The sequence below is a fragment of the Lepidochelys kempii genome, chromosome 2 (genome assembly GCF_965140285.1).
Source record: "Lepidochelys kempii isolate rLepKem1 chromosome 2, rLepKem1.hap1, whole genome shotgun sequence".
NCBI lineage: Eukaryota > Metazoa > Chordata > Testudines > Cheloniidae > Lepidochelys > Lepidochelys kempii.
Window position 1 is genome coordinate 241,154,627 of NC_136381.1, and position 25,910 is coordinate 241,180,536.

Here is a 25,910-nt window from a genome sequence, read left to right on the forward strand (position 1 = left end):
ATGCCCTGATTCCACCCCTTGTTCCCACAGCCCCATCCCCACCAATGAGCGCGCTGCGGCTCCGCTTCTCCCCCTCCCTCCCTTGCAAGGGCCATCAGCTGATCAGCAGCAGGGAGGGAGACGAGGAGGGGCAGGAACCCAGCACGCTGGGGGAAGAGGCAGGGGAGGGGGGAAACTTGCCTGCCTCTTCTTCTTTATCCTGCCCCAGGGGGGAAGGGCAGGATTTTTAATGGATGCTGCTGCCTGCCGGGGTCCTGGCCTGGGTTCGGCAGCTGGCTGAGCAGGGCCGGTGGCTGGGACTCGGCAGGCAGCAGCTGCCATTAAAAACTGGCACGCGTGCCATAGGTTGCCGACCCCTGACTTAGACAGTGAACTTTAGCAAGAGTGGATGGTATAGCTGGTCTTGGAAATCCCAAATGATGATTTTGGGAGTAATTACGCTTTCACAGGGAGCATATTTCACAAGCTCATCAGCAACTCTTGGCTTTCTTGTTCTTTCAGATGCAGTTAGTGCTGACTGATCAATAAAGCTAGTGAGCTAAACATACTGGATTTAGTTATTTGAGTAACTGCTTCTTCTCACATCTGCCATCTACTGCTGCAACAACAACCACTGACATTATCAGCTGGGGAGCTTGCTAACAGTTTTCTGATTTAAAACATCAGGGGGCTGACGGTCCAACATTTATAGTGACAGGTCCTCAGTTCTGGAATTCATTTCCTACAGTAGTTCTGTGGAGCTAGAGTTTACTGACACATTGCAAGGCCAACTATTTCTCTGGCTTTTGCCCATGCATGGAGGAAAAAATATGAAAATATTTTTATAGGGGAAGGTAGCATCTTGACTTTTTGCAAAAAAATCTGTTGTATTGAAGTGCATATGCATACTAGGATTGTAACATTTTATTAAACATAAAATCAACCTTTTGTCTTCCCATAGATATCTAACAGGTAGGGTGGTAGAAAATTTGGGGTTTAAGGTTTTATGCTTTCTTAAGCAATCTTATTTTTAATATGGTCATCTGTCTTTTTTATATTAACTAAAACCCCTGTACATAAGTGGACTTCACACATTTCTAAAAGTCAGAACTGCAACAAGTGCTGCCTTTATACACACATTTGAAATAAACTCTATTAACGTTCACGTTAAAAATGCTAACTAATTTGTTTTCAATGTAAGTGGTAAAACAGATGATTCACTGCTGTCATGAGAACAGATCAAAAAGAAAAAATGGATAAAATTCTAATATTTTTGATTCTCTGAGTCAAGTTTAACATTTCTAGAAAAATTTTTGTCAAAATAAACATACCAAAGTGTGCTGAACCACTGCTACTTTTACTTTGTATAGAGGTACTGCATGTCTGGGTCCCAGGTTGTGCTGTGCCTGTTCGATTTATACCCCTGTATAATTTCCTACAGGAGAGTTCATCATTGTCACTGTCATGTAGCGATGGTGTCCGAGGCCTAAAATGCCGCCATCTACATGATTTGATATTGACTAGTATCTGACTGAGGTCTTTAGAGAAAGATTTGTCCGAGGTATTTGTTTCTGAGGTATTGGCAACTTGACTGATTGAAGAGTGTTGCGTTGAGGAAAGCATTTCCAAATCCAGCTGGCGAAACGTACTGTTGTAATCTGAATGCGCTCTGTCCAGTAGCACCCTAAAATGGAAGTGCAATAAACTTAGACAATAATAAGCCAAAACCAGAAAGGTCACCACACACCAGTTTCTCATAGCAGGAATTTCTTTAGCATGAACAAAGCTCAAAATATCATGAAGTACAGCCACACACTTAAATCCTACTTTACGGTGAGTGGTGTTTATTTTTTAATAAACTGGAACTTGTCATGTCAATGTTTCAGAATTTATTATGACCCATCTAACAAACAGCAAGGCACTCATACATTTTTGATATTTTGACTTCAACTTGGTAGAACTGTACTGAATATTAAATTTGCAAAGTATCAGGTACGTGAGGAGAAGATAAAAATGAGAATGTTAAATTTTAATCCATAAATCCTAACTAAGCAGCAAAACGTGTCTCCAAAGGGCCAAAAAGTAAGCCAATTTCTCTCTTAGCTGCTGAATACATCAGTTCTACCCATAGAAGTGACCCAACCCAGCCTCTCCAACCACTTAATATGCCCACAGCCACAAGAAGTGCTAAAGCTGTCACTCTCTACCTATCTAACCTCCTGGCAAAACCCTCAAGGGGTATCCAGATCCTTTCCTGATTTGTTGAAATTAAATTAGAAGATGCTGAAATTCACAGATTCCATGAAAGTGTGATTTAGATGCTACTGAAAACATAATTAGGGTGCCTCCAGAATATAGCTGATCTGTTCTCATTAGGTGTGGGTTTCCAGGGTAAGTAAAGGAAATATCTTGGGCTTGCCAGTGGTTCCCTGTTTCAGAAACTCTGTAGAACAGCTCAGACCTGTTACCCCCAGAGGATGATACAGCCTTCTGATAAAGATTGACACAAGCAGTATTCTTTTCAAAACACAGCACTTCTTTATTGGTGCAAATATTAAGAATCCTTAATACAATAACAATCCCCTTATTGATGTTATAAAACACAAATCCTTTATAAGCTAAAAAGCACCCCAAACCATGTTGTCTAACAGTTTGAGGCGATCCTAAGTGATGTGCCTTGCTTCACAGAGCTAGTCATCCACAGGTCGCTGAGAGCAGTTTTTAGATGTTCTTTAAAACTTATATACATAAGTTCCTTTTACAATTAAAACACATTCATACATCTTTATTAGCCCACACATGTACGTACACACCCACACCCCTACTTACAATTATCGGACAGACTTATTACACTGTACTGTCTCCTGTGCATTCTGTCTCTTCTCCGTTTGCTCCAGGGACAGAACTCCCTCTGATACTGTTCTTTAGAGGGTGCTCTCTTCTTAGCTCTTAACTATCCCACTCAACTACTCCTGCTGCCCACTGACACGCTGACCTTTATACAGTTCTGTCAGAACTTTATAGACCTTCCGATACTATCCTTCCGTCAGATCTTTCTTGGATGCGTGCCAACTACCAACATTCTAAACTGTCCGTTCTATTTTTAGCCTGCAACCCTTATTTACCTCCCAGTGGTATGATCTGCTGCTATTTTTAGCATTGTTTACCACCTTTTACTGTCAATTCTATATTTAGTGCTCTGTGACCTGCAGCTTCTATCTAATGGTGACTTGTGCTTATTTAAAATGGAAGCCAGAGATCTTGGGACTTTAAGGTGGAAAAAAGTATGTTATCACTACCACAGCCATTCAGGTGCTTCCATAGCAATAAGCTAATATTGTATAAATCTGAAAGTTAAGTGAAGGTATTTGTTTTGTTGACTGAACAAACTATGACCTGACCAACTTTTTTTAAAACACACTCATTTATAGAAAATGTAAAAGATATTTAAATATGTATAGTCTTTAATTAGGTATGGAAAAACATATTACCTATATAAAGAAAAAGGAATACAGAAATTCTTCTAGGCCAAGATTTTCAGAAGTGGATGCCTAAAGTAATGCTCCTTAGAGTCCATAATTAGCCACCTAAGTGAATGTCCGGAGTATCTACCATTGCTCAACTACCTCACTGGCAACTGCTTTGGTACACAGCACTTTTGAAAGATGAAGTACTTAAACATGAACTTAGCTTAAGTGATTTGCCGTATCTAGGCCTTATTTGGGAGCATAACATTGAACTCCCATTTTCTGGAAGTCTCAGTCTTAAAAATTAAGATGCTAGACAATCACAAAACTGTCTGCAGATTTCAGGATTACAAGTAACATGTTAGCCCACAGCAGCAATTGTACATAGCTATATTTTAAAGGTATGTCAGACTGAACTTTCAGGACTTCAGTTTCTCAAGTAGAGGATGATCTCTGGGTTCTGGGAGAGGGGAAACCCATTTTTAAAATCTACCATTCACCAACCAATCTTCACAAATAATTTTTATACTACAACCGCCAACCTTAGCTCTGGAGTGGTAAAAGCCTTTCCCAATATCAACAGTAATGGTCTATAAACAAAGTAGTAAACAGTGTCAGGATGGCTTTTACAGACAGTGGAACAAACCAAAAGATAAAAAAAATCAGTAAGTGAAAGCATTCCATATGTGCTATCTTTTAGGGTGCCAGTGTCTTTCATTTTCACTTTTGCCCTTGTGTCAATTTTAAAATTATCCACAGCTTTTTATATCAATAATTAAGGCAGCTTACCTTCCGCCACGCCCAACCCGTCTTCGTGCAAACCCAATACACTTTTGGGGTACAGTGAGCGTGGTTAAGCAGTATCTATAGCGGACATCTCCTAATCTTCCATCTTTAGGACTACTCCATGGCCAGTTGCCAGTCTGATCTAAATGAGGCTTAAAAGAATTTGAGAGAACAATTAAAAATAAGATTTATTCTATAATGATGCTCAGTCTTATAGTTTATAAATAAGTCTCACTTACAGCATAGTACTGACAACCTGCTTTCCTACGGAAAGCAAAAGGACCATCAGGATCATTTTCTTCCTCAGCTTCGGAGGAACCAGACATAACCTTTGAAAACACAAAGGGAGCTGGTAAGTTCATGAGATAGATTTCTACTGCTCTTAGAAAAGAAGCAGTAAACTGTCGAGATCATACTTGGGAAAGAGGTTCTTCATCTGAGCTGGGGAAATCATACTGATTCAGATCTTTAGCATTAAAGACTGGCAGTGCAGCAGGACTTGTCTGTTGAGGAGTAGCAGCAGCAGATGAAGGTAAGACTTTGGGCTTTTTCTCATATTTCCTTTTGGGTCTTATAACATCAGCTTTCTCTTGCTGCAAGAAAATAAAAGTTTCTCGTTGGAGTCTGTTTTTGAAGCTTTTCTATTGCAAAATTGCCACCCTTAAGTCTTTTACTGAGTGGCTAGAGAGGTTGAAGTGTAGGAGAACTGCTGAGCTTGAATTAATATGCAAACTAGATACCATTAACTTGGGTTTGAATAGAGACTGGGAGTGGCTGGGTCATTACACATACTGAATCTATTTCCCTATGTTAAGTATCCTCACACCTTCTTGTCAACTGTCTAAATGGGCCATCTTGATCATCACTACAGAAGTTTTTTTCTCCTGCTGATAATAGCTCATCTTAACTAAATTAGCCTCTTACAGTTTGTATGGCAACTTCCACCGTCTCTGTATGTATATATATCTTCCTACTATATGTTCCATTCTATGCAGCCGACGAAGTGGGCTGTAGCCCACTAAAGCTTATGATTTACCCAATAGACCATTACATGGTGTAAACATAAATTTAACATCATGTTAAAAATTCCTGACAGGAAGTACTCTAGTTGCCTCTTTCAAGCTTTGCAGTAGTGTTGTATACATGAGGAAAAGAGATTTTGGGGGCTAAAAGTATAGATACTTGCATATAATTGCCTAATAAGATAGTCCTATTTATTATGTAAAGCAACATTGAGGAATTCAGCTGCAGCCATTAATAAATAGTGTGCTCTAGAAACTTAATTACAGTAGCAATGTATCACCAGTCTGTAAAGCTCAGACTGATTAGAACCCAACCAGAAGCATTCATCCTTTTAAGGCAGATGAAAGAAATTCCATATGGGCTACTGGATAAAGGCTCTTTCAGATAAGACTACTATGAGGTGTATTGCATTTGAAAACTGACATCAATAATGAATTTATAAAGATATCCTTCACCAAACTGTAGATTTTAAGTTATTTTTGCAGCTTACATCTTTAAAAAGTATTTTTGCCAGTTTGTAAAGTTAGTTCACAGGCAAAACTGTATGAACAGTATTAGCTGAAAATAGGGACCTAAACGATTCCTGATATAATCTTGCTAGAGTCATAAAATACAAAGACGGATTATCCAGACGCAAGTTTGACATGAGCCTCTCCCAGTCCTGAGCCATTTGCTCTATACTTGCTTTGAACTTCTTCATTTTGCTTTATTTCTTATGCAAGTAATCCTATCTTCAGTAGGACACTGACAATTTATACCAGCTGAGGATCTGCTAGTGTACTTTAATGATAAGTCTTTCATTTTGCAGAAAAGGTTTTACCTTCAAAAATAAGCATAAATTTCTGGTATAGTCTAAAACCTTTTGTGTCCTGTTGACACAAGACAATGAATGTTTGTTTATAAGTACCACTTCTTTACCTTGTTAACTTTGAATTCCTTCAGTTCCATGGCTTCTTGATGCTTAAATGGACTGCTATTTGTAACAGGAATGATGGGGATGGCATAGGTAGGTTTCATTGGCTGCCGCTGTGCCATAACCTCAGACATGATCTCTCCACTGTAGTCACCCAAATTATACCTGAAATTAAAATTTTTTTTAGTGCTAAATTGTCAAAAACCCTGAATATTTGCATACCATTTTTAGTTTCCACAAACTGCACATGACATAGTATAACTTAGATACATTACATAGTAGTTACAATAAGAGTACTACTCGCAGCTTTGGGCACTATTAAAAAGATGTATAGCTAAATCAGAAAATCCTCAGGAGGACAATAACTAACAAACAAAGACAACATTTAGACACTATTACTTCAGGAGAGAGATTAATACAATGGACTCTGCAATGCCCAGAGGAAAAGTAGGCAAGGAACCAAATGATAGCTCTCTAAAAGCTTCAGAAAAGTTGTAGAAAATGAAGAAAAAAGGGGTGGGGTAGGAAGGGAAAAAATAGAGAATTATTATTTTAGTAGGTGGATGTGTCACAAGTACTAACGACCTAAACTAAAACAAAAAAAGTAGTAAGAAGTACTTTAAACAACAAGGCAAAGGTGCCTGAGCCATAATCTCATATTACAAGCTTTCACCATGTTAGCAATGGTTGGTTCTAAAGGTCATTGCACCACGACTCCCTTTTGACAACAAAAATTACTACATGACCCCAGGAGGGAGGACTGAAGCCTGAGCCCACCTGAGTCCCACCACCCCGGGCAGGAGGTCCAAAGCCAAAGCCCTGCTGACCGTATTAAAATGGGGTCGCAACCCAGTTTGAGAACTGCTGGGCTATAGTATTCAGTATCTTAAAAGAGTAAAAAACTTATAGATATACAGATATATTTCAATTTCTGAAAGTGTCCATATAATTGGCTCAGAGTAAACATACACACATAAATTAAAGATCAATACTCCACGTCAGAAATCAACTAAAAAACCTCTACATATTGCAAAGATGATATCAGGCTATCATGAGGTGGGAGGGGTGGGATATGTCTGTTGGATAATGTGCTGATAGGAGTGCTTAATTACATACAAACAACTCCTGTAGAACAGTGCATTATATCACTGGAGAAGGCTGCCAGTTCTTCTGCCCAGGTGGATTTTGGATCAGATGTTAAAGTGGTCGAGACAAAGAGGATGGTGAAAAAGGAAAGGGGTAAAACCTATAAATAATTTGTGATTCACTACCACACCAAAAGTTTTTGATCTATGTCACTGGCATAGACATCACTTATGGCAAAGCTTAATTTCACTTAAGAAATTTAAGATACATCAAAAGAATTCCAGGTTTCCAAAATGGGGAGCTACACAATAATCAGAAAGCTACTTAAATGGAAATTAAAAGATACCCGTCACAAGGAAAAAAAGGCCTGCAAACTACATGGAGACTATTTAAATCATCATAACAGAGATTTAAACTAAATGTATGCCCCAAATAAAAGAGAAAAAGAAAACAGTACGAGAACCAAAAAATGCCACCATGGCTAAATTACACAGTAAAAAGGTACAGAGAGGCAAAAAGGCATCCTTTAAAAACTGGAAATTAAATTCTAGTGAGGAGAAAGGAGCATAAACTCTAGCAAGTCAGGTGTAAAAGTATAAGCTAGGCAAAGAATTTGAAGAGAAACTAGCTAAAGATAAAAATAATTGTTGTTAGTTCTTTGTAAGTACATCAGAAGCCAGAAGCCTGTCAAACAATCAGTGGGGCCACTGGACGATGGACGAGTTGAAGGAACACTGAAGGAAACAAGGCCGCTGGGGAGAAGCTAAATGAATTCTTCATATCAGTTTTCACTGCAGAGAATGTGGGTGAGATCCCCACACCATAGCCATTCTTTTTAGGTGAAAAATCTGAGGAACTGTCCCAGATTGAGCAGGTTTTGGACTGGTTTTGAGCAGGTCTGAACTGTCCCAAAGGAGCAGGTTTTGGAACCAATGGATATATTAAACAGTAATAAGTCACCAGGACCAGATGGAATTCACCCAAGTGTTCTGAAGGAAATCAAATGTGAAATCGCAGAATTACTAACTGTGGTACGTAACCTATTGCTTAAGTCAGCCTCTGTACCAGAAGACTGAGGGGTAGCCAATGTAATACCAATATTTCAAAAAGGCTTCAGAGGCAATCCTTGCAATTTTAGGCTGGTAAGCCTAAATTCAGTACAAAGCACATTGGTTGAAACTACAGTAAAGAACAGAATTATCAGACGCAGATAAACATGATATGCTAGGGAAGAGTCAACCCAGGTTTGTGAAGGGAAATCATGCCTCAGCAATCTAATAGAGTTTTTTGAGGATATGAACAGGCATGTGGACAAGGGTGATCCAGCTGATACAGTGTACTTGGACTTTCAGAAAACCTTTGACAAGGTCCCTCCCCAAGAAGCGTTGAAGTAAATTAAGCAGTTATAGGATACGAGGAAAGGTCAATAACTGGTTAAAAGACAGGAAACAAAGGGAGAGGAATAAATAGTCAGTTTTCACAATGGGGAGAGGTAAATAATAGTGTCTCCCATGGATCTGACTGGGTCCTTGATGATTAACATATTCATACGTTATCTGAATAAATGGGGACACACAGTGGAGGTGGCAAAATTTGCCGACAATACAAAATTACTCAAGATAGTTGTGTCCAAAGCCGACTGCAAAGAGCTATAAAGGGATTTGACTAAACTGGGTGACAAAATGACAGATGAAATTTCATGCTGATAAATGCAAAATAATGCCGATTGGGATTATTGTTTCCAACTATACATGCAAAATAATGGGGTCTAAATTAGCTGTTACCACACAGAGGTACTAGGTTCGAGTCATTGTGGATAACTCCCTGAAAATATCTGCTCAATGTGCAATGGCAGTCAAAAAAAGCTAACAATGTTAGGAACCATTTGGAAAGGAATAAATAATATAGAAAATATCAATATCCCTATACAAGGCCGTGGTATGCCCACACCTTGAACACTGCATGCAGTTCCAGTCATCCTCTCTCAAAAGAGATATTAGAATTAGAAAAGGTACAGAGAAAGACAACAAAAATCATTAGGGCTATTAAACACCTTCCATATGAGAGAGATTAAAAAGACTGGGACTGTTCAGCTTAGAAAAGAGATGACTAAGGGGAGATATGATAGAAGTCTCTAAAAGCATGGTAGGTATGGAGAAAGGGAATAAGGAAGTGTTATTTACCCCTTCACATAACAGAAGAACTAGGTGTCACCCAGTGAAATTAACAGGCAACACGTTTAAAGCAAACATAAGGAAGTATTTCTTCACAATGCAGAGTCAACCTTTAAACTTGTTGCAACTGGCTGTTGTGAAGGCCAAAAGTATAACTGGTACAAAAAAAATTAGATAATTTCATGAAGGATAGGTCCATCAATTGCTATTAGCCTAGAGGGTCAAGGAGGCAATTCCATGTTCTGGGTATCCCTAAACCTCCAACTACCAGAAACTGGGACTGGATGACTGGGAATGGATCACAGAAAATTGCCCTGTTCTGTTCGTTCCTTCTGAAGCATCTAACTCTGGCCACTGTCAGAAGACAGAATACTGGGCCATATGGACGACCAAGGGTCTGACCCAACATGGCCATTTTTATGTTCTTAATAAATTTACCTATAATTTGTGAAGTCTCCTCTTTCTAGATTTGTGCACAGTGAAAGAAACCTAAAGCAAAACTGACAAAACAAGGGTGATTGGATGAAGACTAGACTAATTCCTTCCTGATTTGTAAATATATATTTTTATACTTAATTTTCTCTTTGTAAAACGTGAAAGCATGCTATACTATTATAAAATCATTAAACACAAAAGTTAAAAAGTAGTTTTAAAAAAGATTTACACAACTCAAAAAGATATTTTAGTATTAGTTCTGTTCTGTTCATTTTAGTATTAGTATTAGTTCTGCAAAAGTTTTCAAAAATGATTATGCAATCTTGTCTTGATGTACTCTACCTCTTTTCCATAATTTCCAGTGTTAAATGCAGTAACTCCCTCTTGCTTTTTTCTCTTCTCTTTATCATCTCTAGGATAGTTACTGCACGACTCAGATCTCGACGCAACTTAAGCATCTTTTCATAAGATGCTTCATCATTCTTTCGATTCTGTGGATATAAACAAAAGAATTTTCATTTTGTTTTCATTGAAGTTTGTTTTAATTTCTATAATAAGTTTGTATCAAGCATTTTGACATGTCAAAGTACAAACAGAGAAACTTATATCTACTGCAAGTTACAAGTCACCTGCATTATTATTATTACTCGATTTTGTAGTGACCTACAAAAAAAAGACAGTTACACTCTTGGGATACACACTTCTGTAGTTAAACTGTATATTATTTCAATTGAGTGGTGCCATTAGCAAGCAAATAGTGTTTTCCCCCCCTCCCCATTTCTTTTCAAGATTCAGTATTCAAAGTTAAGTTGACTTAGTAATGCTTCAATACAATAAGAATGTGCCAGATTTTATATCTACTCACTTTTCGAGTCTGCATCTTTTCTGTTCGCCTTCTAAAAGCAACATAAGGATCATTTGTGCTGGAACCATCTCGCTTCTCTTGTTTTACTGCTGGGATAAGAGAGGGACCTCGACAGTTTTTCCTCTTTTTAATCCAGTACTCATACACTTCTCTAATTAATTCATCATCTTCCTTCAGAAGCAGTTTGGCCTCCTGCAGGCTGACTGGCTAAATGTAAAACCCAATGTGTTACAAGAAATAGCAGCACATGAAAGGTTGTTTTTTTTAAAATTTTTTTATCTGAAATAACGTTGTACCTGCTGACCACTGCCCTTTTCTAGCCTGTCTATCATCTCCTCAAACTGCAAAGGAGAGATGTCCATTCTTTTCTTCAATTTATTCACAAAGGCCTCATCTTCTGAATCCAAGTCATAATCCGGCTGTTCAGCATCCAAACTAAAAGCTAAACAATACAGTGAATGTTAACATGGAAGTACCATGGAAGTATTTTGTTGCAACAAAAACAACAAAAGTGTCTGGGATTGTAACAACTTGATACTTTTATTAAAAACAGATATAAAAGTACAGTGAACAAGAATAAAAAGAGAATAAAATTAACAGAAGCAATGACACAATGCAAGCAGACATTAACTGACATTAACTAAATATAATATCTAAGCATTCAACTGCTTATCATTTTACTATCCAGTATACTTCCTATAGTCCAATCTAAGAATCTGGAGTGACATCCTGGCCCTATTGAAGTCAGTTTTTTGTTTTTACTTCCAGGAAGCCAGAATTTCACCCCAACTATATGTGGTATTTCAACAAAAAGCTTCACTGATGACTACATTGACATCAACCAAGTTCCCCTCATCAGTAACCTTAGTATCTTAAATGAAAAACAAAAACAAAAATAAATAAAAAATAGGTTCATCTGGCATGATCTTTAACCAATCATTGAATCTACTCTTTATGATAATTTAACTTTACATACAGGAAACATTTTGAAGACTGCTTTTTGTTCACAGGGCAGTCAGCTTAAGAACGTCAGTTGACCTATACTATCAGGAGAGAGCATGAGGAAATAAAATGATCATGGAAGTAGTCAGTACTCTCAAGAAAGAGGATGGTAAATCAATCCCAATCTTTTATCCAGAAATAAACTGGGAGTCTATTCAGTTTATGGGGCACAGGTATGTTCAAGATATTGCTAATTAAAGCATATCGCCCGAAGTAAAGTAATGACTGTGGTGAGGTCCACATCCAAAAGGAACAGCTGAAATCTCTTAGCCAGATAAAAATGAAAACAAGCAACAGCACCCAAGTGGGCCACCAAGTCCTCTAGAAGCAGCTGAAGAATTCTAGAATGTATCTTGAGGTGAACATACTCCATCTAATTGAAGAGAATGGCGAACCGCAGCCACTGGGAGCTGCGGGGGGCTGTGCTCACGGACAGTCGGGTCAACATCCGCAAAATGTCTCGTGGCCCGCTACCTGCTTATCCTGATGGGCTGTGTGTGGCCTGCAGATCACCCACCACTGGTTTACATCTTAAGATGCTGCACAAACATTAATCTTCGAAAGGAAGTTTCAACAGTAGTTCAATAGGTTTTTAAAGAAATTCCTTTAAATTATCAGTTTAAAGAACATTTTGGATATAGGCTTTCACATACAGTTTAAAAATATTTATACTTACGCTGTATATGAATGAGCTGCTTTGGCATCCTAAATTCCCCAGGATATATAGATTCATAGTAAGCGATATTACTTTCTGCCTCTGGGACCGGTATAACCATATTATCCCTCTTCTCTCCATATACCTGTTGTGCCGAGATAGCTCGCTGAAGATGATGTTCCTACAAATAAAAAAAAAGAAAAAAAGAAAAGGGATTTGAAAATTGACATTCTATTGAGACATCTGGTGTGATGAGTTCACCTTACTTTCCTAGCCCATTTTTAAAAACATAAAACATTAGTTTCTGTTGATTTCTGTATTTACATCACAAAGAAAAGACAAGACATGATAAATTAACACTACATTTTAGTGGAGATGTTCCAAGTAACGTAACAAGGATACACCAAGATGACTTCCAGTAGGTGGAGCTCACACAACACACACACACCCCCCCCTGACTACTGGAAAGCTGTAGAGTTCTCTTCTGTACAGAGGCAGCTATTTAGAAATAGCAAAAAACCCACCAACCAAAATCCCTTATGGGTATAAGCAACACTATTTTGTATCTAAGGAAATATTATGGACTATTCAATGACATGTTATTTGCATGTCAAGCTAAATACAAATACTTGAAGTATAAAAGGATAGAATCATAGAATGTAGGCTTGAAGAGTCCTTGAGGGGTCATCTAGGCCATGCCCTCATGATGAAGCAGGATCAAATATATATACACACACTCCCAAATATATATCCCTGACAGCTGTTTGTCTAATTTGTTCTTAGAAACCTATTATAACAGGCATTTTACAACCTTCATTGGAAGGAAGTCTATTCCAGTGTTTAACTACCCTTATAGTTAGAAAGTTCTTCCTAATATCTAATCTAAGTCTCCCTTGCTGCAGATTAAGCCAACTACTTCTTGTCCTACCTCCAATGGACATGAAGAACAAATGATCCCCATCCTCTTTATAAATAGACCTTAACACAATATTTGAAGACTGTTATCAGTCTTCTTCTCTCTAAAAGACTAAACATGTCCAGTTTTTTTATTTTTATTTTTTTTAAAACCTCTCTTCATAGGTCAGTCAGGCTTTTAAAACATTTTATCATTTTTGTTGCTCTCTTCTGGGCTCTTTATTTTGTCCACATCTTTCTTAAAGTGTGGTATCCAAAACTGGACACAATACTCCAGGTGATGTCTCAACAATACCAAGTACAGCGGGATACTCTAAGGCAGTAGTCCCCAAACTTTAAATCATGCCCCACTTACCCCACATGCCGCCCCCTCTCCCCCTGGAAACTGTGGTTGGGAGCTACGGTCAGGAGTGGAGCTGTGGCTGGGGCCAGGGCCAAGAGCCGTGACTGGGAGTGGGAGCAGAGTCTGGGAGCAGAGGTTGGGGGCAGAGCTGGATGGCGCTCCCTCCCATAAGGGCCGGCCCGTGCCCTGCTGCGCCCCCCCCCCCAAACTTTCCTCCATGCCCCTCTACAGGGGGTGCACTGCGCAGTTTGGGGACCACTAATCTAAGACTTGTTAGAGGTAGATACTGTGGCAAGCAAACAGTCAGGGCTTCACACTACCACCCTGGGTTTTAGCTTCTCTAATTTTTTGTCACTGTCCATTTTTTATTAGATATATTATTCCTGGGGGAATTCTGTGCCAAAAAACTAAGTGCCAAAAAACCTAAACATTATGGACACAATATTTTAAAATTTTGCATATTTTGTCAAGACAACACCATATAATCACTCCACTTTCAGTTAGTTTGGTAATTTATTTTAAAATACCTGTCAGCAAGCATGTCTTAACAATACAGCTAATAAAAAAAGATTCAGGAAATGGTTTTTGGCAAATAGATTACTTACTAGGCATATTAATACAGAACTCTGATTAATAATTCATTTAAGTTACAATACAGAACTGTATTTCCCACACCCCTCAGAAGCAGTGCAAAGATTTGGGGGAGTCAGAGGTAACAGAGGAGCTGAGGGAGAGGGAAGTAATTGCTGGGAAAGAACCTGGGTGTGAATTTGGAGGGTTGTTGGGTAGGATGGGACAAGTATGGAACAGGTTTTTTGGGGGGGGCGGGGTTCCCCCATTCAGACCCTGGCTGACCCCTAGTCTCTCCCACTCAGTCAGGCACATCTGCCCCTGTCCCCATGTCTCCACTAAGGCACGTCCCTGTCCCTATGTGGCCCTGCACTCCTTCCCCTGTGCCTCCACTCCCATTCAGCCCCTACCCCAGCCTGTCACCCCCCACTAACTGTTATGAGCCCTGTCCCACCCCCCAGCAGCGCCATACTGTCTGTTTCCCTATATCCCCAGTCTCCTGACCTGGCACGACAGGCACTGTGAAGAAGGCGCTACAGGCTCTCTCCCCCCCCAGCTGGCCAGAAGTGGCTGCTCTGTTCTAGTGCCACAGCGCTCTCTGGTGGGCAAAAGGGGAACTATAGCGACTTTCCAGCAGAAGTTATTTTCTGCAACAAAATTAAAAATATGCATGGCATGTGAATTCTGCACACGTGCAGTGGTGCAAAACTGCAAAATTCCTCCAGGAGCAGACACTATATGAGGCTTACAACCTCTGATCATTGAAAAAATAAAGAATTGTGCATGATTTTGTGAAGAAGTCGTTATTTCTGATACAAATCCTCAAACTATATATTGCAGTTTTTTTTATTTTGGGTGAGAAAACCTGGATTTGTGCTGGAAATGGCCCACCTGATGATCACTTTAGATAAGCTATTACCAGCAGGACAGTGGGGTGGGAGGAGGTATTTTTTCATATTCTCTGTGTATAAATAAAGTCTGCTGCAGTTTCCACGGCATGCATCCGATGAAGTGAGCTGTAGCTCACGAAAGCTCATGCTCAAATAAATTGGTTAGTCTCTAAGGTGCCACAAGTACTCCTTTTCTAGTAAGTATTGAGGACTATGGTCTGTTTCCCATTGGTACTATACAGTGTGGGTAGCAGCGCAACTTTTAAGAAATCTGTCAATTTTTACATTGCTGTAGCATAGTTGGGGACAGCTAGGAGTAACAGCAAAGCCTGCATGATAGGTAAACAAGATCCTTTTTATTGAAATGAAAACAAACTAAGCCATCAAGATGCATACATTACTTACTGAGCAACTATGTGGTGTTATTACCCTCACTAGTTTAAACTTACATGGTTTTTAGCACCCTTTTGTATTATATTTCTTTTCTGGTTTGCTTGGAGCTCTACTTTCGAGTTTCCACCTCGAGTTTAATGTTATTTATATTATGGTAGCACAGATGCTGCACACACAGTCATAATCTGAAGAGCACCCATAGAATCATAGAATATCAGGGTTGGAAGGGACCTCAGGAGGTCATCTAGTCCAACCCCCTGCTCAAAGCAGGGCCAATCCCCAATTAAATCATCCCAGCCAGGGCTTTGTCAAGCCTGACCTTAAAAACTTCTAAGGAAGGAGATTCTACCACCTCCCTAGGTAACGCATTCCAGTGTTTCACCACCCTCCTAGTGAAAAAGTTTTTCCTAATATCCAAACTAAACCTCCCCCACTGCAACTTGAGACCACTACTCCTTGTCCTGTCCTCTTCTACCACTGAGAATAGTCTAGAACCATCCTCTCTGGAACCACCTCTCAGGTAGTTGAAAGAGCTATCAAATCCTCCCTCATTCTTCTCTTCTGCAGACTAAACAATCCCAGTTCCCTCAGCCTCTCCTCATAACTCATGTGTTCCAGACCCCTAATCATTTTTGTTGCCCTCCGCTGGACTCTCCCCAATTTATCCACATCCTTCTTGTAGTGTGGGGCCCAAAACTGGACACAGTACTCCAAATGAGGCCTCACCAATGTCGAATAGAGGGGGACGATGACGTCCCTCGATCTGCTCGCTATGCCCCTACTTATACATCCCAAAATGCCATTGGCCTTCTTGGCAACAAGGGCACACTGCTGACTCATATCCATAGTCACCATTTCTGTACTGTAGAATCTGCCCTTAGATGACCTCATAATAAAGTACAGAAAAACTGAGTGAAAGAGTTCTGTTCTATAGATTTGCACCAGTTTAATTAGTTAGTTTTGATCTGTTCCTCCAACTGAGCTGTAGACTGGTATTTTATTTAACAATGCAGGGTTTCTTGGCCTCTTAATTTTAGGTAAAGTTGCTTGCTTCACTGGTAAAGAGGTTACAGTTGAGAGACCCAGGAGTGATACATGGTAAGGGGTTATACTTGTAATTAGATTCATTTTTTGATCCTCTAGTGCAGTGGTCTCTAAACTGGGATGCATCTCAGGGGGTGCACGGCAGCAGGAGCGCCCAACGGCACTCTGCTGTTTTTTTCCTTCGGCGGCAGCGCGTCCATGGCTGGTGTTCCCCTCCGGACAACTTACCGCAGGCGGGCCACCAGTCTTCTTCCGTAGAGACCACTGCTCTAGTGCTTTGTAACAGAGAGACCTATGCTGTTTTGGCAGAGAGGGCACCAAAACTTTAGAGTTCTTTTCTGTATGTTGATTAGGTCTGCTCTAATCATTGTTGCTGAGTCTAATAAGTCTAATGAGTCTACTTGTCTAATAAATAGTAATTAGTGGAAGTGGAGGGGAAATGGTTTCCACTGGAATTTTGTCTCAACTGTTATCATGGTAGCTAAAGATGGCACTAGAATACATTCCCATGCAGCAGAATAGGTGGAATTATACTATAAAATAGATTAGTGGTTTTATCAGAAAGTGGTAGTTATTTAATTGTTCCTTATTGCATGCAAGAGTCTAGATGTGATTTTTATAGCTATACACGGCTTCATGGTACATTTATTATGATGCCCAGGAACATATTATTTAAGAATTTTTTTGTTAAAGAAAAAAAAAAGAAAAAAGTTTTGATTGTTCCCAGGCTGCTCTGTAGAACCTATTTTATAGTACATTTCTAGCAAGTGGAAATTCTTTTGAATAAATATATTAAGAGGCAATAGTATAACCAGATCAGCAGCAGGTATCAGGTATTTAGTGGAAATCCTGGGTTTTGCTACTGATGTACATACTGACAAGGACTGGGCTGAGATTGCATTCCTGTTTTACTTCCTCTTGCATGAAGGTCTCCGTATGCATGTCTATCTTTATCCTAGAGTTGATTGATTGATACACAGATGTAGCTGTGTCCTATGTTTTCCCACCAATTTTGTAGAAAGTTAAGTTCCAGTTGTGCCAGCTTGGAGTTGAAGCTTTAAAAGCTTCAAAAAGCATACAAACATCTTGCTTGTGGTTATTTGAGTCTGCAGGATAAAACTGGTCACTGTTGCATTCTCAGAAGGATCCATTTTGTCTTGTGCATTTTGGTTTACCTATCAGCTATGTGTATTTTTTTAAAAAATCAAATTGATTTAAATCATGATTTAAATCACTAGACAGGAAGACTATTTAATCATGGTTTTCTACATAAATGTTCATTCTTGTTGGTTGTTGTAACCTTAATACATATTCTTCACAACTCAGATAGATGTAGGTTTCATTTTTAGAAGGTACACACTATACATTTTTAAACAATGATTTATTTTGAAAACTTTTCAGTTAGTTTTAAAAATATATCAGAAAATGAATGGTTGGTTGGTTATTTCATTTACCAAAGGTAATTGAAGCAGATATTTATGAAGTCATTGGGAGGTGAACTATCTCCAATTCATCAGGTTAATCATTAATATTTGGAGGATTTTCTTGCCATGTGGTATTAGGAGGAGACCACCACCAGACAGACATTTAAATTGTTTTATTTAACTAAAAAACAACAACATTATGTATTCTAGATTTTCTTCTTCAAAGAGCAAACATATAATATTTTAACAAAACAAGCATGTCCCTCACTTGTCGCATTTATCTCCAGACTTCTTCTCCTTGTCCAGATCTATTCCGGCCCCAACAATCTTCTATTCATTTAGCTTTTTGAAACTGCACTTTTAGAGAGAGGTAAGGGATTCACTGTGTACACAAATTTGCAGAGGGACAATAGAGTTGAGGTCTGTTATTTCTCACCTCTATATATTTATTTAAAAACATTTTTGCTGTTAACAAGCATGTTACCTCTGGGGAGACAAATCCAGTTTGAAAACTGCAAAACTAAGCATCTCTGATGGTATCTTCTAGATTGTGCACTGAGTCCCATTGGGTAGATAGAAAGATTAACCTAAATAATCTATACAGAAGCCTGTGAAACCCCATAGAATTGGGTCCCTAATCCATGAACTATTGGAACTAATTTACAAAACTTTTCTTAAACATTACATGAATATATTGTCTCATACTATAGAATTGGAATTTATAATCCCTATTCCATGATGAGATACATTTGAGCTATAATTTATCTTTAGATGGATTTTTTTGATAAAATGCTTTGAGGGAAAAAACCTGATTTAAATAAATAAAAATATCTGATTTATTTTTAAAATCATTGATTTTTATCCACCCTGATTAAAATGATTTGGGTTGGAAACATTTGTATTTGTATTCTGACATAGATATATTAGTTTAATGAATATCCATTGAAAAAACAATTAAACTTGCTCCTATACCATCATGAAGATTTAATCCACTAATCAGTTTAGTGAAAATGATCATTCAAAGCCTGTCCTTTGAATCTGGTCCCTCCACCAAAATGGTACAAAGCTTCAACTCTGGAAATATCTCTCTCTCTCTAAAGTTGGTTTCCCCCAAAATGATGGTTCATACACTGAGTTCTTCTGTACAGGAATTCTTGAACTGCATATCCTGTCCACTAGTTTCCTCATTCAACTTTAATTCCAGTCCTCATTTTCAAATATGTTCTCTGCCCTGATGATTTCCGATAGCTCTACTTTGAAAATTCTGACACCGCTACATTTTTAAAACAATAAAAAAATATTTATGCTAACTGGTTAACATTACTCTTATCAGATATTCATTAAGGATGAGCTTTTTTTGAAACATGAAAAGCACTGGCCTAATTCTGTATCCACTGAAGTCAATGGCTCCTGTTGATTAATTTTATGAGAAGTTAGGTCAGTGTGCTTTTGACAATCCCATTCTAAATCTAAAGTTTTAGTTTTTTGAATTTTCTAGACATGTAAAGAATATATTTAAACACAGAAGGGTAGATGTCTGATGGTACTACGTTCCAACCACACTAGTAAACAGTAAGACCTCTACACACAAAAAGTCATGCCTCAGGTCTCAAGCACAGATTGTGAAAAAATGTTAAAGAGTTTGGCCCTGTCCACAATAAACAATGTGTTCAAAAGTAGTTTTAGAGATAATCCATGGTTTTCAAGTATGACAGTCTACTCTACAGAGTGGGCTTTAGCCTGTACTCACACCCACAGACAGACCACACACCGACACTCCTTCCTTAGATTGGGATAAGAGACTAAATGAGTTTGTGCACTGTTCTATCAGAAACTGGGATTGACTGTTATGTATTTCCCCTTCAACCAACAAACTGCCAAAAAGTTACAAGATACCTTATAAAAGTTAATCATACAAGAAAAGAATGCAAAATTACATTTACAAAAATTAAATACAAATACAAGTCTTATGACTGAGGCTCAAAGTCTTCTTAAAAAGACTTGTGAACGATTGAAAGAAGAAACCACACTAATAGCTTGTAATGCCTAGACGCGTAACTCAGGAAGCGAAAGCCATAATTAGACTACACTCCATTCAACAAAATCTTCCAAAAACCCCCAAAATGTACACGTAAATTTCAGCGCTCAGATCATTAGCTTGAGCCTGGAATCACGAGTAAATTCCGTACAAATTTCTCCACTCATGTCTGCCAATGCATCTCAAATTTTGACTTGTAACAACCTTGCAAGTACACAATTCATCACAATCATCAGTCTGGACTGATTTTGTAAAGTGAAGAAATGGGCAGGGGAAGGAAGGGAGGGAGAGGGGGAAAGAGCCTCATCTCATTTATTCACTGATACATGTACCCATCACTATCACTGGGCCTTAACTAATATGGCAAACTAACATGGAAACTTGACTGTGTTAACGTTTTCAAAGCATCCAAAGTCCCACTGAAATCCAGTGGGACTTGTGCTTGTAAGTCATTTGACCTGGGATGGCATTTTGGAAAGTGCTTACTGTCACCACTGGAAAACTCATCCAATATAATATTACATGCCTCACCTGGGAGAAGAGACTGGTCTTAAGGCCAACAGATTTTGTCAAACTAGTGGTAAGATAGAATTTTAGAGCTGGAGGGTCCTTCATGATAATGCCCTACCACCAGTCCACAAATGTTAAATCAAAAGGTATCATTAGCTCCAGTACCTCAACTGACCTCCAATGCTGGGATGCCCTCTCAGATAGCCATGGCCAAACACACACAGGGCTTTTTAGATTCAAGTCAAGCACACTGGTTTGTTTTCACAAGCAAACAGGAAACCAGTGCAATTTCTTGACAATTCATTTAACTTGTTCCATTTGGCTCAAACTAAGCAAATAGGGAGATTAAAGCTAGTGCAGAATTAGTTTCTCAATGGTCTTGAAGGCTAGCTGTGCACAGAGCACATTGTGCAGATCGGATCACTGCAAAAACCTTGATAACTCTGGAAAACTATTAGGACCTTGTTAAAGATTTGAAGTCCAGTTTCCAGAAATAAAAAACACACTACTACATCTTCAGCTTTCTGAGAAAGAACAGACTTTGAAAAGTCATTTGGCAGGTGTATTTAGTAGTAAAATTTTATATTTTTATACGTTCCTATAAAAGGTACTTTGTATATCTACATTAAGCATACATCTGTTGAAGTTTCAAGACATCTGCTCAAAGTAGTTCGAATTTACTATTCACTAATAGAAAAATTAATAGATCATAATTATTCAGTAATTATCATTACTTACAGCTTCAACAAAGAATGAAAAAAGGTGAGAAAACAAGGAGCAACAAAAAATACTTATACAGCAGTTATAGTAAAATGGACATTATGGTCTGATGTACTGAACAAAGGTATGAGAAACTTATTTTAATTCTGGTTAGGGCACTGATGTGACTGCACAAGCTAAAACCTTTTTGTAGCTGTTTCCACATCTGCAAAAAGGGGGATTTATACTTACTTCACAAAGAATTGTGAAGTAGTAATATTTGTACAGTGCTTTGAAAACACAAAATACCATTACTACAGATTATTAGCATTACTCTACTCAAAATGCAGAAGAAAGTGTGTTACGACTGGATCAAATCAGCCTTTGTGTAAGCAGACTTGTCTTCAATGACCAAGAATCTCCCCTCCATTAACACCTGACTACATAGAATTTGGTTAAAATCCAACTGCTGGATTTCTAAGTTATAGGTTATCAGTCTAAATAATGTAAATGTAGTCCCAATTAAATTTACTATTTATTATTAATTTGATAGTTATTTGTATTGCAGTAGCTCCAAACAACCTCAGCCAGAATCGGGTAACAACAGCACAAAGCCCTGAATAAACTTTACTCCTGGGGCAATTCTGCAACATTGCCTAGCACAGAATTAACGTGTCCCCCCATACCAGGCAGAATAATTGATTCTGATGGGGGAGGCAAGGGGAAGCTGCAATTACATCATAGAATATCAGGGTTGGAAGGGACCTCAGGAGGTCATCTAGTCCAACCCCCTGCTCAAAGCAGGACCAATCCCCAATTAAATCATCCCAGCCAGGGCTTTGTCAAGCTTGACCTTAAGAACTTCTAAGGAAGGAGATTCCACCACCTTCCTAGGTAACACATTCCAGCGTTTCACCACCCTCTTAGTGAAAAAGTTTTTCCTAATATCCAACCTAAACCTCCCCCACTGCAACTTGAGACCATTACTCCTTGTTCTGTCATCTGCTACCACTGAGAACAGTCTAGATCCATCCTCTTTGGAACCCTTTCAGGTAGTTGAAAGCAGCTATCAAATCCCCCCTCATTCTTCTCTTCCGCAGGCTAAACAATCCCAGTTCCCTCAGCCTCTCCTCATAACTCATGTGTTCCAGTCCCCTAATCATTTTTGTTACCCTCCGCTGGACATTTTCCAATTTTTCCACATCCTTCTTGTAGTGTGGGGCCCAAAACTGGACACAGTACTCCAGATGAGGCCTCACCAATGTCGAATAGAGGGGAATGATCATGTCCCTTGATTTGCTGGCAATGCCCCTACTTATACAGCCCAAAATGCCATTAGCCTTCTTCGCAACAAGGGCACACTGCTGACTCATATCCAGGTTCTTGTCCACTGTCACCCCTAGGTCCTTTTCCGCAGAACTGCTGCCTAGCCATTCGGTCCCTAGTCTGTAGCTGTGCATTGGGTTCTTCTGTCTTAAGTGCAGGACCCTGCGCTTATCCTTATTGAACCTCATCAGATTTCTTTTGGCCCAATCCTCCAATTTGTCTAGGTCCCTCTGTATCCTATCCCTGCCCTCCAGCGTGATCTACCACTCCTCCCAGTTTAGTATCATCCGCAAATTTGCTGAGAGTGCAATCCACACCATCCTCCAGATCATTTATGAAGATATTGAACAAAACCGGCCCCAGGACCGACCCCTGGGGCACTCCACTTGACATCGGCTGCCAACTAGACATGGAGCCATTGATCACTACCCGTTGAGCCCGACAATCTAGCCAACTTTCTACCCACCTTATAGTGCATTCATCCAGCCCATACTTCCTTAACTTGCTGACAAGAATACTGTGGGAGACCGTGTCAAAAGCTTTGCTGAAGTCAAGAAACAATACATCCACTGCTTTCCCTTCATCCACAGAACCAGTAATCTCATCATAGAAGGCGATTAGATTAGTCAGGCATGACTTTCCCTTGGTGAATCAATGCTGACTGTTCCTGATCACTTTCCTCTCATGTAAGTGCTTCAGGATTGATTCCTTGAGGACCTGCTGCATGATTTTTCCTGGGACTGAGGTGAGGCTGACTGGCCTGTAGTTCCCAGGATCCTCCTTCTTCCTTTTTTTAAAGATTGGCACTACATTAGCCTTTTTCCTGTCGTCCGGGACTTCCCCCTATCGCCATGAGTTTTCAAAGATAATGGCCAGTGGCTCTACAATCACATCCTCCAACTCCTTTAGCACTCTTGGATGCAGCGCATCCGGCCCCATAGACTCGTGCTCGTCCAGCTTTTCTAAATAGCTTTTGACCACCAAGGGTGGATGTGGCACCAGAAGAGAGGGCAGCCAGCTCATGGCAAGAGCAGCCAGCCAAGGAGAGGGAGTGGGCAGAGACTACCTTCCTCACAGCATCCTGCCCATAACGTCAGATGAGGAGGCATGGGATGGGGTGTGTGTGTGTGTGGGAAGGATGGACAGAGGGGCACAGGAGGTAATGGGGTGACAGCACTGAGCCAGGGACTGAATGGGAGTGGAGGTAGAGGGAACATGGGGACAGGGATAGCTTATATCTGGCTGAATGGGAGAGGCTAGAGGTCAGCCAGGGCCTGCACGGGAGTGGCTCCACAAATCCGCAATAATTTCCCCTCCAAAAAAAACAAAACAAAAACAAAACAAAACAAAAAACCTATTCCATCCTTCTCCCACCCACACCCAACAAACCTACAGATTCACTCCCAGTTTCCTTCCCAGCAATTACTTCCCTCTTCCTCAACTCCTCCATTACCAGACTCCCCCAAGCCTTTGCACTGCTTCTGAGGGGTGTGGGAAATACGGTTCTGTACTGTCGTTTAAATTACTCAAAGTTCTGTATTAATATGCCTAGAAAGGAATCTATTTGTCAAAAACATTTCCTGAATCCTTTTTTGTCTGTACTGTTGCAGACATACTTGCCGACAGGTATTTTTAAATAAAATTACCAAAATAATTGAAACTGTTATGGTGATATGGACCCTGCCCTGAAGAGCTAATTTTTAAAAACCCAAAGAGACAGAACATACAAGCACTAGTAATCAGGATAATGCCAGGCATGCTCCTTGTTAGTTCTTAATTTCTGCATATACACACACTTTTGTCACACAGTTGTCCCAACTATTATACAGCTGAACGACGATTAACTTTTTATAAAGTTAAAGTTCTCCTCTATTTCAAAGCTTAACCGAAACAGCAGCCACCAGTCTCATTTTAAAGGCTTTCATTATGCTTCTCTCTCTGCAGAAGTGACCAGCAGCAACCAGAACACAAGCAGCAACCAGAGGGAGTTTCTCTTGCCTCCTGAGAAATCAGACCCTGGGAATTTGTGGGAACACCTGCCCTACATCACTGTCCTAGGTGCTGGTGAGGTTGTGTTACTAGAGCCCAGCTCCACAGTGGGGCAAGTGACCTGCCCAGCCCACACCCTGCTCCTGCTGCTTGCCTCCCAGGAAGGAGTGGGAATTCCAGCCAGTAGGCCATTGTGGTGTTGGTACCTAAATCTGAGCTCCCGGGATGGGGTGGGAGGCAGAAGATGAGTGGGTATAGCCCAGTCCGGCTCCTTCCCCCTACCATCAGTGCTGCTCGGACTGCTCCTGGAAGTCTCTTGCCTCCTGGGAGGCCTGGTTCCATACTCTGAAGACTCAGGCCTGGTCTACACCTAAGACCCTAGGTGGGCCTAGCTACATCACTCAGGGGTGTGAAAAATTCACACCCGAGACACGTAGTTAAACCGACCTAAGCCCTGTATGGACCATGTCTACACTACAAACTTTGGTCGACGCAAGTTACTTTGGCATAAAGTTGTCAACATTAGCATATTGTTTGTGCGCATGCATATTTGGCTCGTTGTGTCAGCAGTGCACGTACCCACCAGGAGTGCTTGTATCAATGCAGTGAAGTTTTCCATGGGTAGGCATCCCAGTGTGCAATCCGCCATCATCCAGTGCACTGTCTTTTGAGAAGTTTTGGCAATGCACACAGGGGTGACTGGGAGCAAGGGGTCCACTTACCAGTGTGCAACTGTCTCCATCCAATAATGTCATCTACCCCATAATTTTCATGCCTTCTTTCAAAATCCCATAAGCCCACTTGGCCTTCCTTGTTGACCAACATCTCTTGACAGAAGTACAGAGACTGTACAGCTCTGCACTATTATCCTAAGCATTTTAAGCACAGGATGCGTGATCCTCCAGAATTTCTAGAGCTGCACGAACCACCAAATAAGCAGGCAACATGTTTTCTTGGAGGTCAGATTGCTGTGGGACATAGTAAGAACCAATGCAAGGCTGCTGGTGGCGTTCATAGAGCAGCTTCAAATGCTGGAGTGCTCATATAGTAATATACGCTTGGGATGACAAGCAGCAGCTGCAGAATTTTCAGATGAGCAAGTCCACATTCCTGGAACCGTGTGCCGAGCTTGTCCCAGTCGTCCAGTGCAGGGACACCAAAATAAGAACTGCCCTGCAATGGAGGAGTAAGTAGCAATGGCATTGTGGAAACTTGCAACACCAGATTCCAACTGGCAAATCAGAAAACAATTTGGAGTTGGAAAATCCATTGTGGAGGCCACTGTCATGCAAGTGTGCAGGGCCATTAATCACCTCCTGCGACGCAGAAATGTGACTCTCTGCAATATACAGGGTAGAGTGGATGTGCAGCAATGATGTTCCCA

At 40.0% G+C, this 25,910-nt stretch overlaps 1 protein-coding gene across 7 annotated transcripts in view; it reads right to left on the reverse strand.

Annotated features, from left to right (window-relative positions):
- EPC1 (enhancer of polycomb 1) overlaps window positions 1-25,910 on the reverse strand; it is a 101,503-nt gene that overhangs the window by 24,629 nt on the left and 50,964 nt on the right. For all 7 annotated transcript variants that reach the window (XM_073334417.2, XM_073334416.2, XM_073334413.2 and 4 more), the window contains 9 exons: window positions 12,407-12,566; window positions 11,025-11,170; window positions 10,729-10,935; window positions 10,206-10,354; window positions 6,174-6,333; window positions 4,649-4,825; window positions 4,472-4,561; window positions 4,236-4,384; window positions 1,311-1,663 (listed from right to left, as the gene is read on the reverse strand). In XM_073334417.2, the coding sequence (XP_073190518.1) occupies window positions 1,311-1,663; window positions 4,236-4,384; window positions 4,472-4,561; window positions 4,649-4,825; window positions 6,174-6,333; window positions 10,206-10,354; window positions 10,729-10,935; window positions 11,025-11,170; window positions 12,407-12,506 (1,531 nt within the window). In that variant the 5' untranslated portion in view covers window positions 12,507-12,566. The remainder of the gene's footprint in view (window positions 1-1,310; window positions 1,664-4,235; window positions 4,385-4,471; window positions 4,562-4,648; window positions 4,826-6,173; window positions 6,334-10,205; window positions 10,355-10,728; window positions 10,936-11,024; window positions 11,171-12,406; window positions 12,567-25,910) is intronic.